The following is a 13,913-nucleotide window of genomic DNA, read 5'->3' as shown; positions in this document are numbered from 1 at the left end:
CATTATAAAAACTTATAGACTCAAAATGGCTCCATCCAGATAGTTTTGATTATGTTAAACTCAGAAGAAAGAACAAACTGTTTCCTACAAGAACATGACATCAAAATAAATAAAACCAGGAAATAACACAAGCACCAAAACATCAGCCTATTGCAAAACAGAAATATAACAATAATATTATCAATATAAATATGAAATAAGAATAATGATAAATAATCTAAATGAGACTGATCTGGGACATGTCATCTACCAGTGGCTGTTAGTGATTGGTAGATGACCGTTGCTATGGATACTATGGACAAATACAGAATGAACCCTGAGGAAACACTCTGAAAAAACTCTTCTACTGGGAAAAGACTAAACTTATCATTCCCTCCTGATAAAACAAGTAAAGACTGAAGGACACGTCACAGAAAACAATAATGCTGATGCTGCTGCTAAAGCTGCTGCTGCTAAAGCTGCTGCTGCTAAAGCTGCTGCTGCTGCTAAATAATGAACTCTGAATAAATGGAGACATTGAACCACTAGGAATGAACTTTGACCCTGAACATTGAACATTAATATTACATAGAAGCTTAGTGGTGGTGGTGTCTGCTGGTCTCTTAATGGTTTTCTGGTGTATGTTAACATCAGTTTAAAAATCATTAAATCAAAACTATATGTTAAATTCCCATAAGGTTTTATAGATAATGCTAATTATTCTGTAATTTGTCTCGTGTTTATTTAAAAAAGGAAAACATTATTGAAATGAGGTAAAATACTAATTATTGAACAAACTAAAAAACTTGAATTGTAATATCAAATTAGGGAAATAAACTAAAATACATTTTGATTAATAAACTTTTTAATAAAAGTTCATCCTTTGTTTCAAAGTTAGATTTGAAATGTTTAACATAAAAACATCTCCTCCATAAACCAGTAATTATTTTATTTTTAAACCTAAAATATATAAAGACTAAGAAAAAAATATGAACCACAACAATATTTATGTTTTAGTTTGATTTTGAATATTGCATTTAAAATCACTAATGTCCTAAAAAGTCACAACTTTCACATTATTACATTATTTAATAATAATAAACATAGACACAAAACACACATCAAACAAATGTTTTTCTGATCTTAAATCATAAATGTCCAAATCAACATATATTAAATTAAAACAGCTTTAATAGATAAACCAGAAATTAATTTCTCCTCTTTTTGACATGAATGAAATGAATGATTATGAAACTATATCTTGTGTGAACTGCAGTGAACTGGTAGAAAGAACATTAGATAACACACAACACAACTTGTTCACAACTGATACAGAAGAATATAAAAATAACATTGTTTGACCTAGAAAATAAACACTGACACAACAGAATAATTACAACACATAAACATTGATTAAATAAGATATTATGGATATAACACACACACACACACACACACACACACACACACACACACACACACACACACACAGAGATATATATGTATGTGTGGGTGAATGAATAAGGATGATGTCATGCTGTATGTATGGGAGAAACGTGTTGTGAGTGTGAGTGTGCTAGTGGGCGTGTCATAGAGTGATTGATTGATGGATGATGACACTTTATGTATAACTGAGAGAAACGTGTTGTGAGTGAAAAATGTACCAGGGCGTGTCTTTGAGTGAGTGATCATGTGATAGAAGGATAGCTGTTTGCACACATATATACATACACACATACATACACATATACATACAGACTTACACACATACCAGTTTTTGTTTAATTCTTTAAATATTTATAATTTAAGATGGGTTAGGATCTTTTTTTTTAAGGAATGACTGGAAAGTTTTCCTTGTTGATTATACGTTGATATTTGTGAAATGACAATTAGAATAACTTTTGGATATCATACTTAAAGATTTCATACTGTTTTCTTTCTACTGATGAATAGAGTTGATTGACTTTATTTTTGTAACACATTTGTAGCTTGAATAAAAGTCATATTTTTTAGTTAAAAGGTAAATGAACAAATGATCTTAATAACAGACATGGATAACATTATTTCATATATTGAGGAATCATATATTCTGTATAGACCCTGTCCCAAAATGCAGAACAGTGGCTGATCACCTGAGGTTATAAAAACAACCTCACCACCTAAAATGTCTAATCAAAGGTGGGGGGGCTGAACTGTACATGGTACGTGGTCTATAGATTTAACTAGGACTCTTTAGAGAGATAATAAAGACATAAATACAATCACAAATCTGTTCCCTTGTAATCTATATAAATATTAGTAGAGGCATAAACTAACATAACACCTGGTTACATTTCTGTTTTGTTCTAATTACTGTTTTATTCTGATGATTTCACTTACTTCGCAGTTCTTTGAGTTATTTTCTTTTTTATTCACTTACTTTAATAATCTCTGTCAGTTTGAATATTCTGTTACAACTGTGTAGAATATTGTCATTTTCCTCTCTTTATGTTCTAAAAATATCACAACTAAAACCCTTATGTGTATTTATATCCTCAGATAAATAAATACATATGTAGACATGGATAGAATTAGATAGAAATTACAATTTGAAATATCTAAATTTCTAATTTTTTGACTTGATAACTTGTGTCAGAGCAATAATTAAAATATAATTTCATAAGCTATATTTATATTTTTGTATGAACACAATCCTCACTGATTGGTTCTACCTCCTCTGATCTTCTCTGTCATTCCTTCATCAGCTCCTCATAGTTCTCCATCAGCCTCTCCTCACTCCTCACTACCTTCTTATCTCTGTCCTTCATCCCTCTAACCTGTCCCAGTCCTCCTCCTTTAGTGTCCCACCTCTCACACCTTCATCACATTCCTCTGATACAGCTCTCTGTCACACATGTGATGGGGATTGATGTGAACATGTGATGAGCTGCTGTGATGTGTCTCACCTCAGAGTGTTCAGTCTCTGAGAGAGCAGCTTCACTGCTGAGGCTCCTGGATGGTTGTAGCTCAGGTCCAGCTCTCTCACACTGGAGGAGTTGGAGCTCAAAGCTGCTGCCAAAGAAGCCCCGCCCACCTCTGTGATGACACAACCTGACAGACTGGATTCAGAAAAACATCCACAACTTAGGAAACAAGTGAGGAGACGAGGAACAGGACAATATTGATGGAACATGTGATCCACTGACCTGAGATAGTCCAGTTTACAGTGAGGACTCTTCAGTCCTTCACACAGCAGCTTCACTCCTGAATCCTGCAGATCATTGTTACTCAGGTCCAGATGTTTCACACTGGAGGACTGAGAGCTGAGGACTGAGGACAGAGCTGCACAGCTTCTCTCTGAGAGACCACAGGACCTCAACCTGATGAAGAATCAGAGAAACCTTACAGATGTTTGTCTGTGACAGAATTAAAGACATGGTCTTCTAAAGTCACATACTTAACTTTCTTGGAGGCTTTGACCACTGGGAGCAGCTTCAGAAAAGCTTCTTCTGAAGGAGAGAATTTTTTCAGGTCAAAGACATCCAGATGTTCTTGTGATGACAGTAAGATGAAGACCAGAGCTGACCACTGAGCAGGAGACAGTTCCTCTGTGGAGAGACTTCCTGATATCATGGACTCTTGGATCTGCTCCAGCAGAGAGTGATCATTCATTTCATTCAGACAGTGGAACAGGTTGATGCTTCTCTCTGTGGACAAACTCTCACTCAGCTTCTCCTTGATGTATTTAACTGTTATCTGATTGGTCTGTGAGTCACTTCCTGTCTGTGTCAACAGGCCTTGTAGGAGCCTATGATTGGTTGGCAGTGAAAGACCCAGCAGGAAGCGGAGGAACAAGTCCAAGTGTCCGTTTGGACTCCGTAAGGCCTCGTCGACAGCACTTTGATGGAGAAGTTTTAAGTCAGGCTGACCTCCACTATGGAGAAGGTTAAGAGTTTGTTTGAATGTAAACATCCATGAGTTCTCCAGAAGATTGACTTTAGAGCTGATGAACGTCTGATGAACGTGAAGAGCAGCCAGAAACTCCTGAAGGCTCAGGTGGATGAAGGTGAACACCTTGTCCTGGTACAGGCTGCTCTCCTCTCTGAAGACCTGTGTGAACACTCCTGAGCACACTGAGGCTGCTCTGAGGTCCATGCCACACTCTGTCAGGTCACTCTCATAGAAGATCAGCTTTCCTTTCTGCAGCTGCTCAAAAGCCAGTTTTCCCAAAGACTCTATCATCTTCCTGTTCTGTGGACTCCAGTGTTGATCTGTGGCAGCTCCTTCATCAAACTTCACTGTCTTGACTTTGTTCTGAAGGACCACATAGTGGCTGTAGATCTGAGTCAGAGTCTTGGGCAGCTCTCCCTTCTCTCTGCTCTTCAACACGTCCTCCAGAACTGTAGCAGTGATCCAGCAGAAGAGCGGGATGTGACACATGATGTGGAGGCTACGACACGTCCTGATGTGAGACATGATCCTGCTGACCTGCTCCTCATCTGTGGACCTCTTCCTGAAGTACTCGTCCTTCTGAAGGTCAGTGAACCCTCTGACTTCTGTCACCATGTCCACAAATTCAGGAGGGATCTGATTGGCTGCTGCAGGCCGTGTGGTTATCCAGAGGCGGGCTGATGGAAGCAGTTCTCCTCTGATGAGGTTTGTCAGCAGAACCTCCACTGAGGTGGACTCTGAGACATCAGTCAGGGTCTGAGTGCTGAGGAAGTCCAGAGGGAGCCGACACTCATCCAGACCATCCAAGATGAACAAAACCAGGAAGTCCTGGAAGCTGCAGATTCCTGCTTCTTTGCTTCCAGAGAAGAAGTGATCAACAAGTCCCACCAAGCTGAAGCTCCTCCCCCTCAGCACGTTCAGCTCTCTGAAGGTCAGTGGAAATGTGTAGTGGACCTCCTGCTGGGCTTTGTCTTCGGCCCAGTCCACAGTGAACTTGTGTGTTAAGAGTGTTTTCCCAATGCCAGCCACGCCCTTTGTCATCACTGTCCTGATTGGTCGAGGTCTTCCAGGAGGGGCTTTAAAGAGCTCTTCTAGTGTGATGGCTCTTTCTGCTGTGTCTGATCTCCTGGATGCTGTTTCTATCTGCATGACCTCGTGTTCCTGGTTGACCTCTACACTCCCTCCCTCTGTGATGTAGAGCTCTGTGAAGATATCTTTCAGGAGGGTTGAACTTCCTGCTTTAGCCACACCCTCACACACATACTGGAACTTCTTCTTCAGCTTGGACTTCAGCTCACGTTGGTAACGAGGAGCCTTTGTTCCTGAATGAAGACAAACTTAATGTTAGAGTGGAGAAGTCAGAGCAGGTTTGAACATAGGAGATCAAAGCGTGTGATGTTCTCAGTCTGGATGGTTCCTCAGATTAAATGTGACTGATTGAATCATGCTTTGAAAAAAAAAAGCCAGCTTTGTGTCCTTCATGTGATGTTCCTCACAGTGAAGATGTTCACATGCTCTTACTGCTCTGCAGATGCTCAGCCAGCTCCTCCTGCTTCATCCTCTTCAGGAAATACAGTGTGATGTTCAGAAAGGCCTCCCTGCTCCTCCTCTGCTCCTCATCTTCACCCTCCATCTGACTCTCTGAGCACTCTGGATCATCTCCATCCACAATCTTCTGCATGTGTTTGAGTTCAGCCTTAACAAAGCTGATGATGTTGTCCTCCAGCAGCTGGAACACAAGCACATTAAAGGTGATGAGTGAAGGTCTGCTCCAATCATCAGTGTGTGTGTGTGTGTGTGTGTGTGTGTGTGTGTGTGTGTGTGTGTGTGTGTGTGTGTGTGTGTGTGTGTGTGTGTGTGTGTGTGTGTGTGTGTGTGTGTGTGTGTGTACAGTGGTTTGATTTGATCACAGGCTGACACAGGTTTAGTGTCTTTGTAGACATACACACCATAAAGATGGAGTCAGGATCAGCTCCAGAGGAACCATCCACACCCTCCAAGCTGCTGTGGAGAAGACACAGACACTCAGACATGCTGAGGAGCAGCTGGAGGAAAGCACAGGAAGCTCTGCTAACATCATGTGAACATCAGTAACAGTGGGTGATGTCCTGCAGAGCCACAGTGCAGTAAGTGTGGAGCAGCCTTTGGAGCTCAGCTCACGTGTGGAACATCTCAGCATGTTTCCACTGAACAGGAGAACAAGTCTGTTGGACTGAGGCTTTATTTGGATTCAATCCTTCATAAATCTGAAGATCACACACTGTCTAAGACTCACCTACACACTGGAGACCATTCCTACAAAGCCTTTTCTCTTTCACCTTCCACTGTTTGCTGAGATTTACATCAGCACCACTTCAAATAACAAACATAGTCCATCAAAATTGATTTTTTTTTTTATTGGGGGTGCTTACCACTCTCAATGGGCCACTTTTCTTTCTGGCTTTTAACACGCCACACTAAATAGGACAAACATTTAAAACACAATATATATACAAAAATAATAAATAATTATGAAAACACCTTACACATGCAAAACTAATTAACTAAGGCTCCTGCGGTGAGGGCGGTCCAGGTGAACCAATTTCTTCTAAAGCTGGCGGTCCCGTACCAGCAGATCTGCAGCCTCCAAAACAAGTCTGTGTGGTCTGAGATCGCCTGCTATGATATTGACCCATTGTGGGCGGGGCTTGCCTCCTGGTTGTCTCCAACCTGCTGCCCTTGGGTCAAACTGGAGAATGGCTTTCGTCAGATGATCAGGAGGTAGGTGAAGGACATGGCCAAACCACCATGTGTGTCACTGTGCAGCCTAGCAAGATGCTCTAGGCTGACATGTGTGGGCTCTTAGCACTTCATTGGAAATAAAAATAAACAAAATACTTGAAATCATTTAAACTGTGGACCCTGAATCTATAATCTATGAAAGTTTAACTTTTTGAATGAAATTATGGAAATTAAACAACTTTTCCATGATATCCATTTTTTTTATAAAGGGTCTGTATAAGAGGGTGTGCACACTTTAGCAACCTCATTCTCTCAGTTTTTATTTATTTATTTTTACTTCATCTCCCTGAAAAGTTTCAGTTTGTTTTTCAATTGCATTGTACAGTTTATAGGTCACATAAAAGGTGGAAAATACTGTGAAATTATTTATTTATATTGTCTCTCCAATGCTTACTCTCCATAATAGTTTTGAAGCCCTCTCATACGAAAATGGAGACAAACTCAGTCCAATTGAGCGACTGAAACAACCACCAGGAAAACTCCTCCACCACTGCTGGGACTGAATTAATGAACACTAGAGTATGAACCTATTGGTTGTGGTGATGATATTTACTTTACTGCAGCGCCACCATCAGGACAAACTTTCACTTTTACAGTTAGTGGATCTGGAAAATATTTCATCTAAATATTTTCTAATGTGTGGTGAACATTCATAACTCTCACACAATGAACCATAGTGATTGATATTGGTGACACTCCCCCCCCTTATAAATTCATTTACTTAATAATAATAATAATAATAATAATAATAATAATAATAATAATAATAATAATAATAATAATATTAATTAAAGCCGCGAGCGGCGTCATAGGGTCCGATGAAGCGGCCGGGGGCGGTAACCCATGGTCACGTATACCACTGTTGGGGATTTGGGAATTGGCCTGGAGTTGTAAGCGTTTTCGTATAACGGCGTAGTTATGGCGAAGGATTTTCCTGTGTCATGATAGACCCCTCACACTTTTCACAGCCTGCTCTATTTGCCATAGCAATGTGCTTCCATCTAATAAGATTCATCCTACAGTGTTTTGAAGTCAACACGACATGTCGTCTTGCCGCTAGAGCTGCTGGCGTAGGACGGCCTAAGAAGTGGCGCCCTCTGAGAGTGCAAGGCATTGTGGGTGTTTTTGGTTCTCGTTTGTTGTTTGGGGCTGTACGGTCATCATGTGTATCAAATATGAAGCACTTTGAACTTTGTATTCTGGAGTTGTAAGCGTTTTCATATAACGGCGCAGTTATGGTGAAGGATTTTCCTGTGTCATGATAGGCCCCTCCCACTTTTCGCAGCCTGCTCTACAGTATTTGCCATAGCAATGTGCTTCCATCTAATAGGATTCATCCTACAGTGTTTTGAAGTCAACACGACATATCGTCTGTCCGCTACAGCTGCTTGTGTAGGACGACCACAGAAGCGGCGCCCTCTGAGAACGCAAGGCATTGTGGGTAAATTGGTTATTGTTTGTTGTTTAGCTCTAGACAGTGATCGTGTGTATCAAATATGAAGCAGTTAGAACTTTGCACTCTAGAGTTATAAGCGTTTTTGTATAACGGCGTAGTTATGGCGAGGGATTTTCGTGTGTCATTATAGGCCCCTCCCACTGGCCATGATGGGTAATTTGGTCATCGAGCGTTGTTTATGGATGGACAATCATCGTGTGTATCAAATATGAAGCAGTTTGAACTTTGCATTGAAGCGTTATAAGCATTTTGTTATTATAGCGTGGTTCTTGAGTTTTGTTTATGGCTGTACGGTCATCATGTGTATCAAATATGAAGCAGTTTGAACTTTGCATTCTAGAGTTATAAGCTTTTTCCTAGAACGGCGTTCTGTAAATGCTAACCGTGTACATGACCTTAAATGACACCGGTCGAAAACACAAGGCATGATGGGAAATGTTTCAAAGCAGTCATGACCAAGCTTGGGCACATGTCCTTTGTGTGAAATTTGAAGCTGATCGAAGTTTGTGTGTCAGAGTTATGGAGATTTGGAATTTTTTGTGTGCTAACGAAAATTAGCATTGCATTTTTGTGGCGGCGCCACGACCAAACCGTGACAGATACGAAAATTCTTTCGATAACTTTTCATCTTCAATGGGTCCTATGTGGTGTTGCCAAGTTTTGAGCGAATCGGATGAATCCCCTCAGACTAGATAGCGCAGATGCGTTTCGAGGGCGAAACGCCATTTTTGACCTTTGACCCAAGATGGCTGACTTCCTGTTTGGTTTTGGGCGGGGTCACAATGTAACTTTTTGCTCATTCTGGGGCGAAGACTACATGTGGCGATTTTCGTGCAAATCGGTCAGACCTGGCGGTCGTGTGGTTCCATCGTTTGTGTTGGCGGCGAAAACGCACGCTACGCGTGCGTTTTCTGTCCGTTTTTTTTCACGCCACCAAATTATCAAATTTTTCGCCAGGCCTGAGGTGCGTGCAAATTTCGGTGAGTTTTCGGGCATTTTTAGGGGGTCGAATTAGCGATCAAAGGCGGGCGGGGTATAATAATAATAGGAAATAAAAGCGAAAACAATAGGTTCCTCTGTCCCATTCTGGGACATCGGACCCTAATAATAAAAACTCAAAGCGTGAACAGAAACAATTATTTATTCACACCAGTCATACTAGTGGTGGTAAGCCACATTATAGCCACAGGTGTCCTGGGGCAGACTGACAGAAGTGTGGCTACCATTTGGTGCCTACGGCCCCTCTGACCACAACCATCATTCATACACAGTTCATACACATTCCTATGGAGTTTCACTCCTCTTTTAACAGTGGATGAGTTTTTGTTTATTTATTTTTTACTTTATGGTTTTATTGTTTTTGTGGTTGTTTTTTGTGTGTGAGGGGTTTCACATGTTTAAAAATGAAAAAAAGAATTTAATATCAGTTTTACTTTATGATGTCATGTATCAACTCTGTAGGAGTGGAGATGTAAAGTCACACACACACACACACACACACACACACACACACACACACACACACACACACACACACACACACACACACACACACACACACACACACACACACACACGTTTTACACCAATGTGTTTAATATGTGTTCATCACAATGAATAAATATCATCATGATCATCTTATGTTTAATCAATTGTATCAAATTAAGAAAAGTCATGAAATATAAAGCAAAAAAAAAAAAGTGATAAACATTGAATGAGGTCAAACTGACATCAAGAATAATAGGAGGGTTAAATGGATTGCTGCTACCATATATGGTCAATTGGAGGCGTGTCTTAATGTAAATGATCCTGAACATGTGCTAGCTTTAGAACAGGTGGGATTAATCAACACTGCTGTGTGTACGACCTCTGTCCACACGCTTCATAAATACTGATTCTTTTTGTACTGGTGCACATTCTACATTTCATTTGTCTGAACGTATTTAGAACCAGTTCTATGAACGGATCAATAAATGAGGCCCCTGGACCATCAGGAAGACAACCAGCAACCTTCTTTATGTGGACTCACTGTGGGTCAGTAGATGGACCTCCTGTGAAGTTAATGGGTTTGTCCATGGACTCGTCACTTCTAAAGGACACACAGCTGGGTCCAGGTCCAGGTGTGAGCTGCTTCCTGGTCCTTGAACCCACACACACACACGCACGCACGCACGGACGCACACACACACACACACACACACACACACACACACACACACACACACACACACACACACACACACACACACACACACACACACACACACACACACAGTGTAACACTGATGTACAGAGGTGTGAGTGCTGAGCTCTGACGTGGTCTCACCTCTGATCTTCAGTCTGGATCTCATGTTGTTCCTTCACCGTGTCCTGATCCATCTCCACGTCATGAGATGATGAGCTGAAGATATGAGTGTGAGACAGACAGCGCTACCTGAGTATCATGGTAAAGAGTGTAAACACACATTAGAGAAGATAAAAGATGTCAAAGCTCTGAGTTTCACAACAAATATCTGGAGCTCTGAAGTTTAACAGCACACTGACTGGATGAGAGTTAGTGCTACACACTGTGATGCTAATGCTAAATGCTACACACTCTGATGCTAACGCTAAATGCTACACACTCTAATGCTAACGCTAAATGATACACACTCTGATGCTAACGCTAAATGCTACACACTGTGATGCTAATGGTAAATTCTACTTACTGTGATGCTAACGTTAAATGCAATGCTTACGCTAAATGCTACTCGCTGTGATGCTAACACTAAATGCTACATACTGTGATGCTAACGTTAAATGCAATGCTTACGCTAAATGCTCTACTAAACCATTTTAAAAAGAAGATTTCTGTTTCTTTTTAATGTTTACCAACCAAGCTAGTTAACACTAGAAGTCCCAGGGATTTCTATATCCCCCCAGAAGTCCCAGAGCAGGGTCAAATGAACTCTAGGACCAAACTGACGACTCTGATGGCTACAATTTGCATCTATTCATTTGTAAATGAATCCCCTAAGAAATCAGCAGGGGGGAGAGCCTGACTCTAACAATGGAAGTCTGGAATGTTAGGGGGAAGTGCCCTGGAAGCTAAAGTCACAATGCCCCGTTTATTAACTCGTTCTGCTTGATGCTGGGGGAGAACAAACACAGACTACAAACATTGAAAGAAACAGAGTCACCTCTTCCAACACACCTGATTCAAATGATTATCAGGCTTCTGCAGAGCTGGATGATCATTTGAATAAGGTGTGCTGATTAGTGGCCCTCGAGGACCGGAATTGGACACCCCTGGAATACCATGTTGTCATGCAGCCTTTTGTGCTGTGGGGAATAAATAGCTGGCTGCTTCCACCTGCTGACACTCCACACTTATTCTACTCAAAATGCAGAGAAGGTTTACCACTCAAGAAGCGTTGGAATTGATCCTGAACAATGCAAACCCTTGTGACTCAGATGGGGAGGACATAAACCTTCAGCCAAATTTGGATTCGGACTCTGAGCTGTCTTCAGGTTAGATTTCCCAAACATCCTATTTTCATTTCCTGACTTTATTTTTATTTAAAACCGAAGAAAAGAATAATTTGAATTTGTTCACATTGCAGATGACGAGACTGCTCCTCATCTGGAAAAGAGAGCTCGGTTGGAGAGTGAGCCCACAGAGACGGCGAAAGAGGGCACAGTGTGGCATGAAGAACATGTGGGTACAATTCTCCGTTTCACTCCAATGGAACCGTACGCTGCAGATGGAGAGCCAACAGCAAAGGCCAGAAGAAGAATCAGGAGTCGCCTTCAGAGCTTCCTCTGTTTCATTACTGTTGGCATGCTCCGTCCCATTCAAGAATGGACTATTCAGCATGCACGGCAAACGGAGCAGACGGACTGGTTCATGATCCTCCATGAACTAATGGCATTTATTTCTGTTATTATTTTGAGGGGGGTGACCAAGGTTCCATCTCTGCGTGACAGCTGGTCAGCATGCCTGGGAAACCCACTTATCACTGGAATTATGTCACGAAACCGTTTCCAAGACATCATGCGTCACCTACGATTTGATGACATGTTTACGCGCAGTGAGCGAGTGCAGACAGATAAGTTTGTTGCAATTTCGGATGTGTGGGGATCGTTTGTTACCAACTGCATCACATGCTACAACCCTGGTCGACACATCACAATTGATGAACAGCTTTTCCCATCGAAGACTCGCTGCTGTTTCCTGCAGTACATTGCAACAAAACCCGACAAATTTGGCATAAAGTTTTGGGTGGCTTGTGATTTGAAAACAAAGTACATCTGCAATGTCCTCCCATATCTTGGAAAGGACCCCAGTCGTCCCAGTGAGGAGAGACTTTCTGAGAGTGTGGTGATGAAGCTGATGGAACCATTTATGGACAAAGGCAGGACGGTCACCACGGACAATTTCTTTACATCACTGACACTTGCACGACGACTGCTCAGCCGGAAAACCACCATCCTCGGGACAGTCAACAAGATTCGCCGGGAAATTCCTCAGTCAACTAGAAAGATGGACCGCAAGGAATTCACCACTCAGGTATGTTGTTGGTCTTTTTATTCCATCAACACCTCTGAGTGTGTCATTGTGTTTAAAACCGCTATAATAACAACAATTTCTTCTTTTTTAGGTGTTTTCCACCACTGGTGCCACGCTGACGGTGTATGCGCCCAAACGAAAAAAGACCGTCTACATTCTCAGCAGCATGCACAGCATGGTTGAGACTGAGGAAACCATCAAAAGGAAGCCAAACACCATCACCCAATACAACACCACAAAGTGCGGAGTGGATGTGATGGACCAGATGGTGCGGGAGTACAGTGTGCGCACAGGAACACGGCGATGGCCAGTCGCCGTGTTCTACAACATGATCGACATGGCGGCACTCAATGCACATCTGCTTTATCAAGCATGCACCGGGGTGCAGGAGAGACGGGTGGACTTCCTGGTTCAGCTAGCAAGAGAGTTGGCTAACTCTCATGTGAGTGAAAAGAAGGCACTCAAAGAGCAACTGCGCCAACAACAACCGCCTACACCTGGCCCTGGGAAAAGGGCTAAGTGTCAGATCAACCATTGCTGCAAGAGCAATCGCGCAACTGTGCGATGTGTTCATTGTCACAAATACACATGTGGCAAATGTAGGAGAGAGATACCGTGGCAGTGCCAAGTATGTCACGAGTCTCAATAAGAGGATGAAGGAGATTCTTCTAAATATGTGCACAGTTGCTTTGTTATTATCATTATTTTTATTTATTTTTATTTATTTTTTTTTTTACACAAATAAAAACCATTGAAAACAAATCACAGTTGTTCTTTTGCACATTTCTCACACCACACTGTCATTAAAAATAAATAATTTTTGTGTTCTCTTTGGGTCAAATGACACCTCTCTGGGTTTTATAGGTAAAAAGTTCATTTGACACCTCTGTGGGACTTCTAGTGTTAAGCTGTTTTTTTTTTCTCAATTTCAGATCCTTCATTATTTAATTTTACATTGTTAATTGCACTGACTGTAATTCATATATGTGTCGGATCGGTATCGGCCAATAGGAAACACCAGATATCGGTATCGGAGGTGAAAAAAGCAGATTGGTGCATTCAGTGTGACACCAGTATGTGGACAAAGATGGAGGACAACGCCACCTTTGGACTTTCACCCAACAAAATATAACACAAGGCACTCAGGCCTGTATATTAATTTCAAAAGTGACTTAATTACTAATGCTTTTTAAAACCATTAAAAACTGCATTCATACA

General features: G+C 41.5%; 1 protein-coding gene across 1 annotated transcript; it reads right to left on the bottom strand.

The window, feature by feature from the left end:
* Positions 1–3,360: 3,360 nt before the first annotated feature.
* On the bottom strand, positions 3,361–10,526 carry LOC114458711 (protein NLRC3-like). Its single transcript, XM_028441115.1, has 6 exons — positions 10,473–10,526; positions 10,176–10,286; positions 5,859–5,913; positions 5,431–5,638; positions 3,492–5,231; positions 3,361–3,374 (listed from the first exon to the last, which is right to left on the bottom strand). Exons 1-6 carry the CDS (start codon positions 10,523–10,525, stop codon positions 3,361–3,363), a joined length of 2,181 nt encoding a protein of 726 aa, XP_028296916.1. The 5' UTR covers position 10,526.
* Positions 10,527–13,913: the final 3,387 nt, after the last annotated feature.

This window comes from Gouania willdenowi, unplaced genomic scaffold (assembly GCF_900634775.1).
Source record: "Gouania willdenowi unplaced genomic scaffold, fGouWil2.1 scaffold_165_arrow_ctg1, whole genome shotgun sequence".
Lineage (NCBI taxonomy): Eukaryota > Metazoa > Chordata > Actinopteri > Blenniiformes > Gobiesocidae > Gouania > Gouania willdenowi.
The sequence above is the reverse complement of the archived record's forward strand: the minus strand, read 5'-3'. Positions and strand labels throughout refer to the sequence as shown.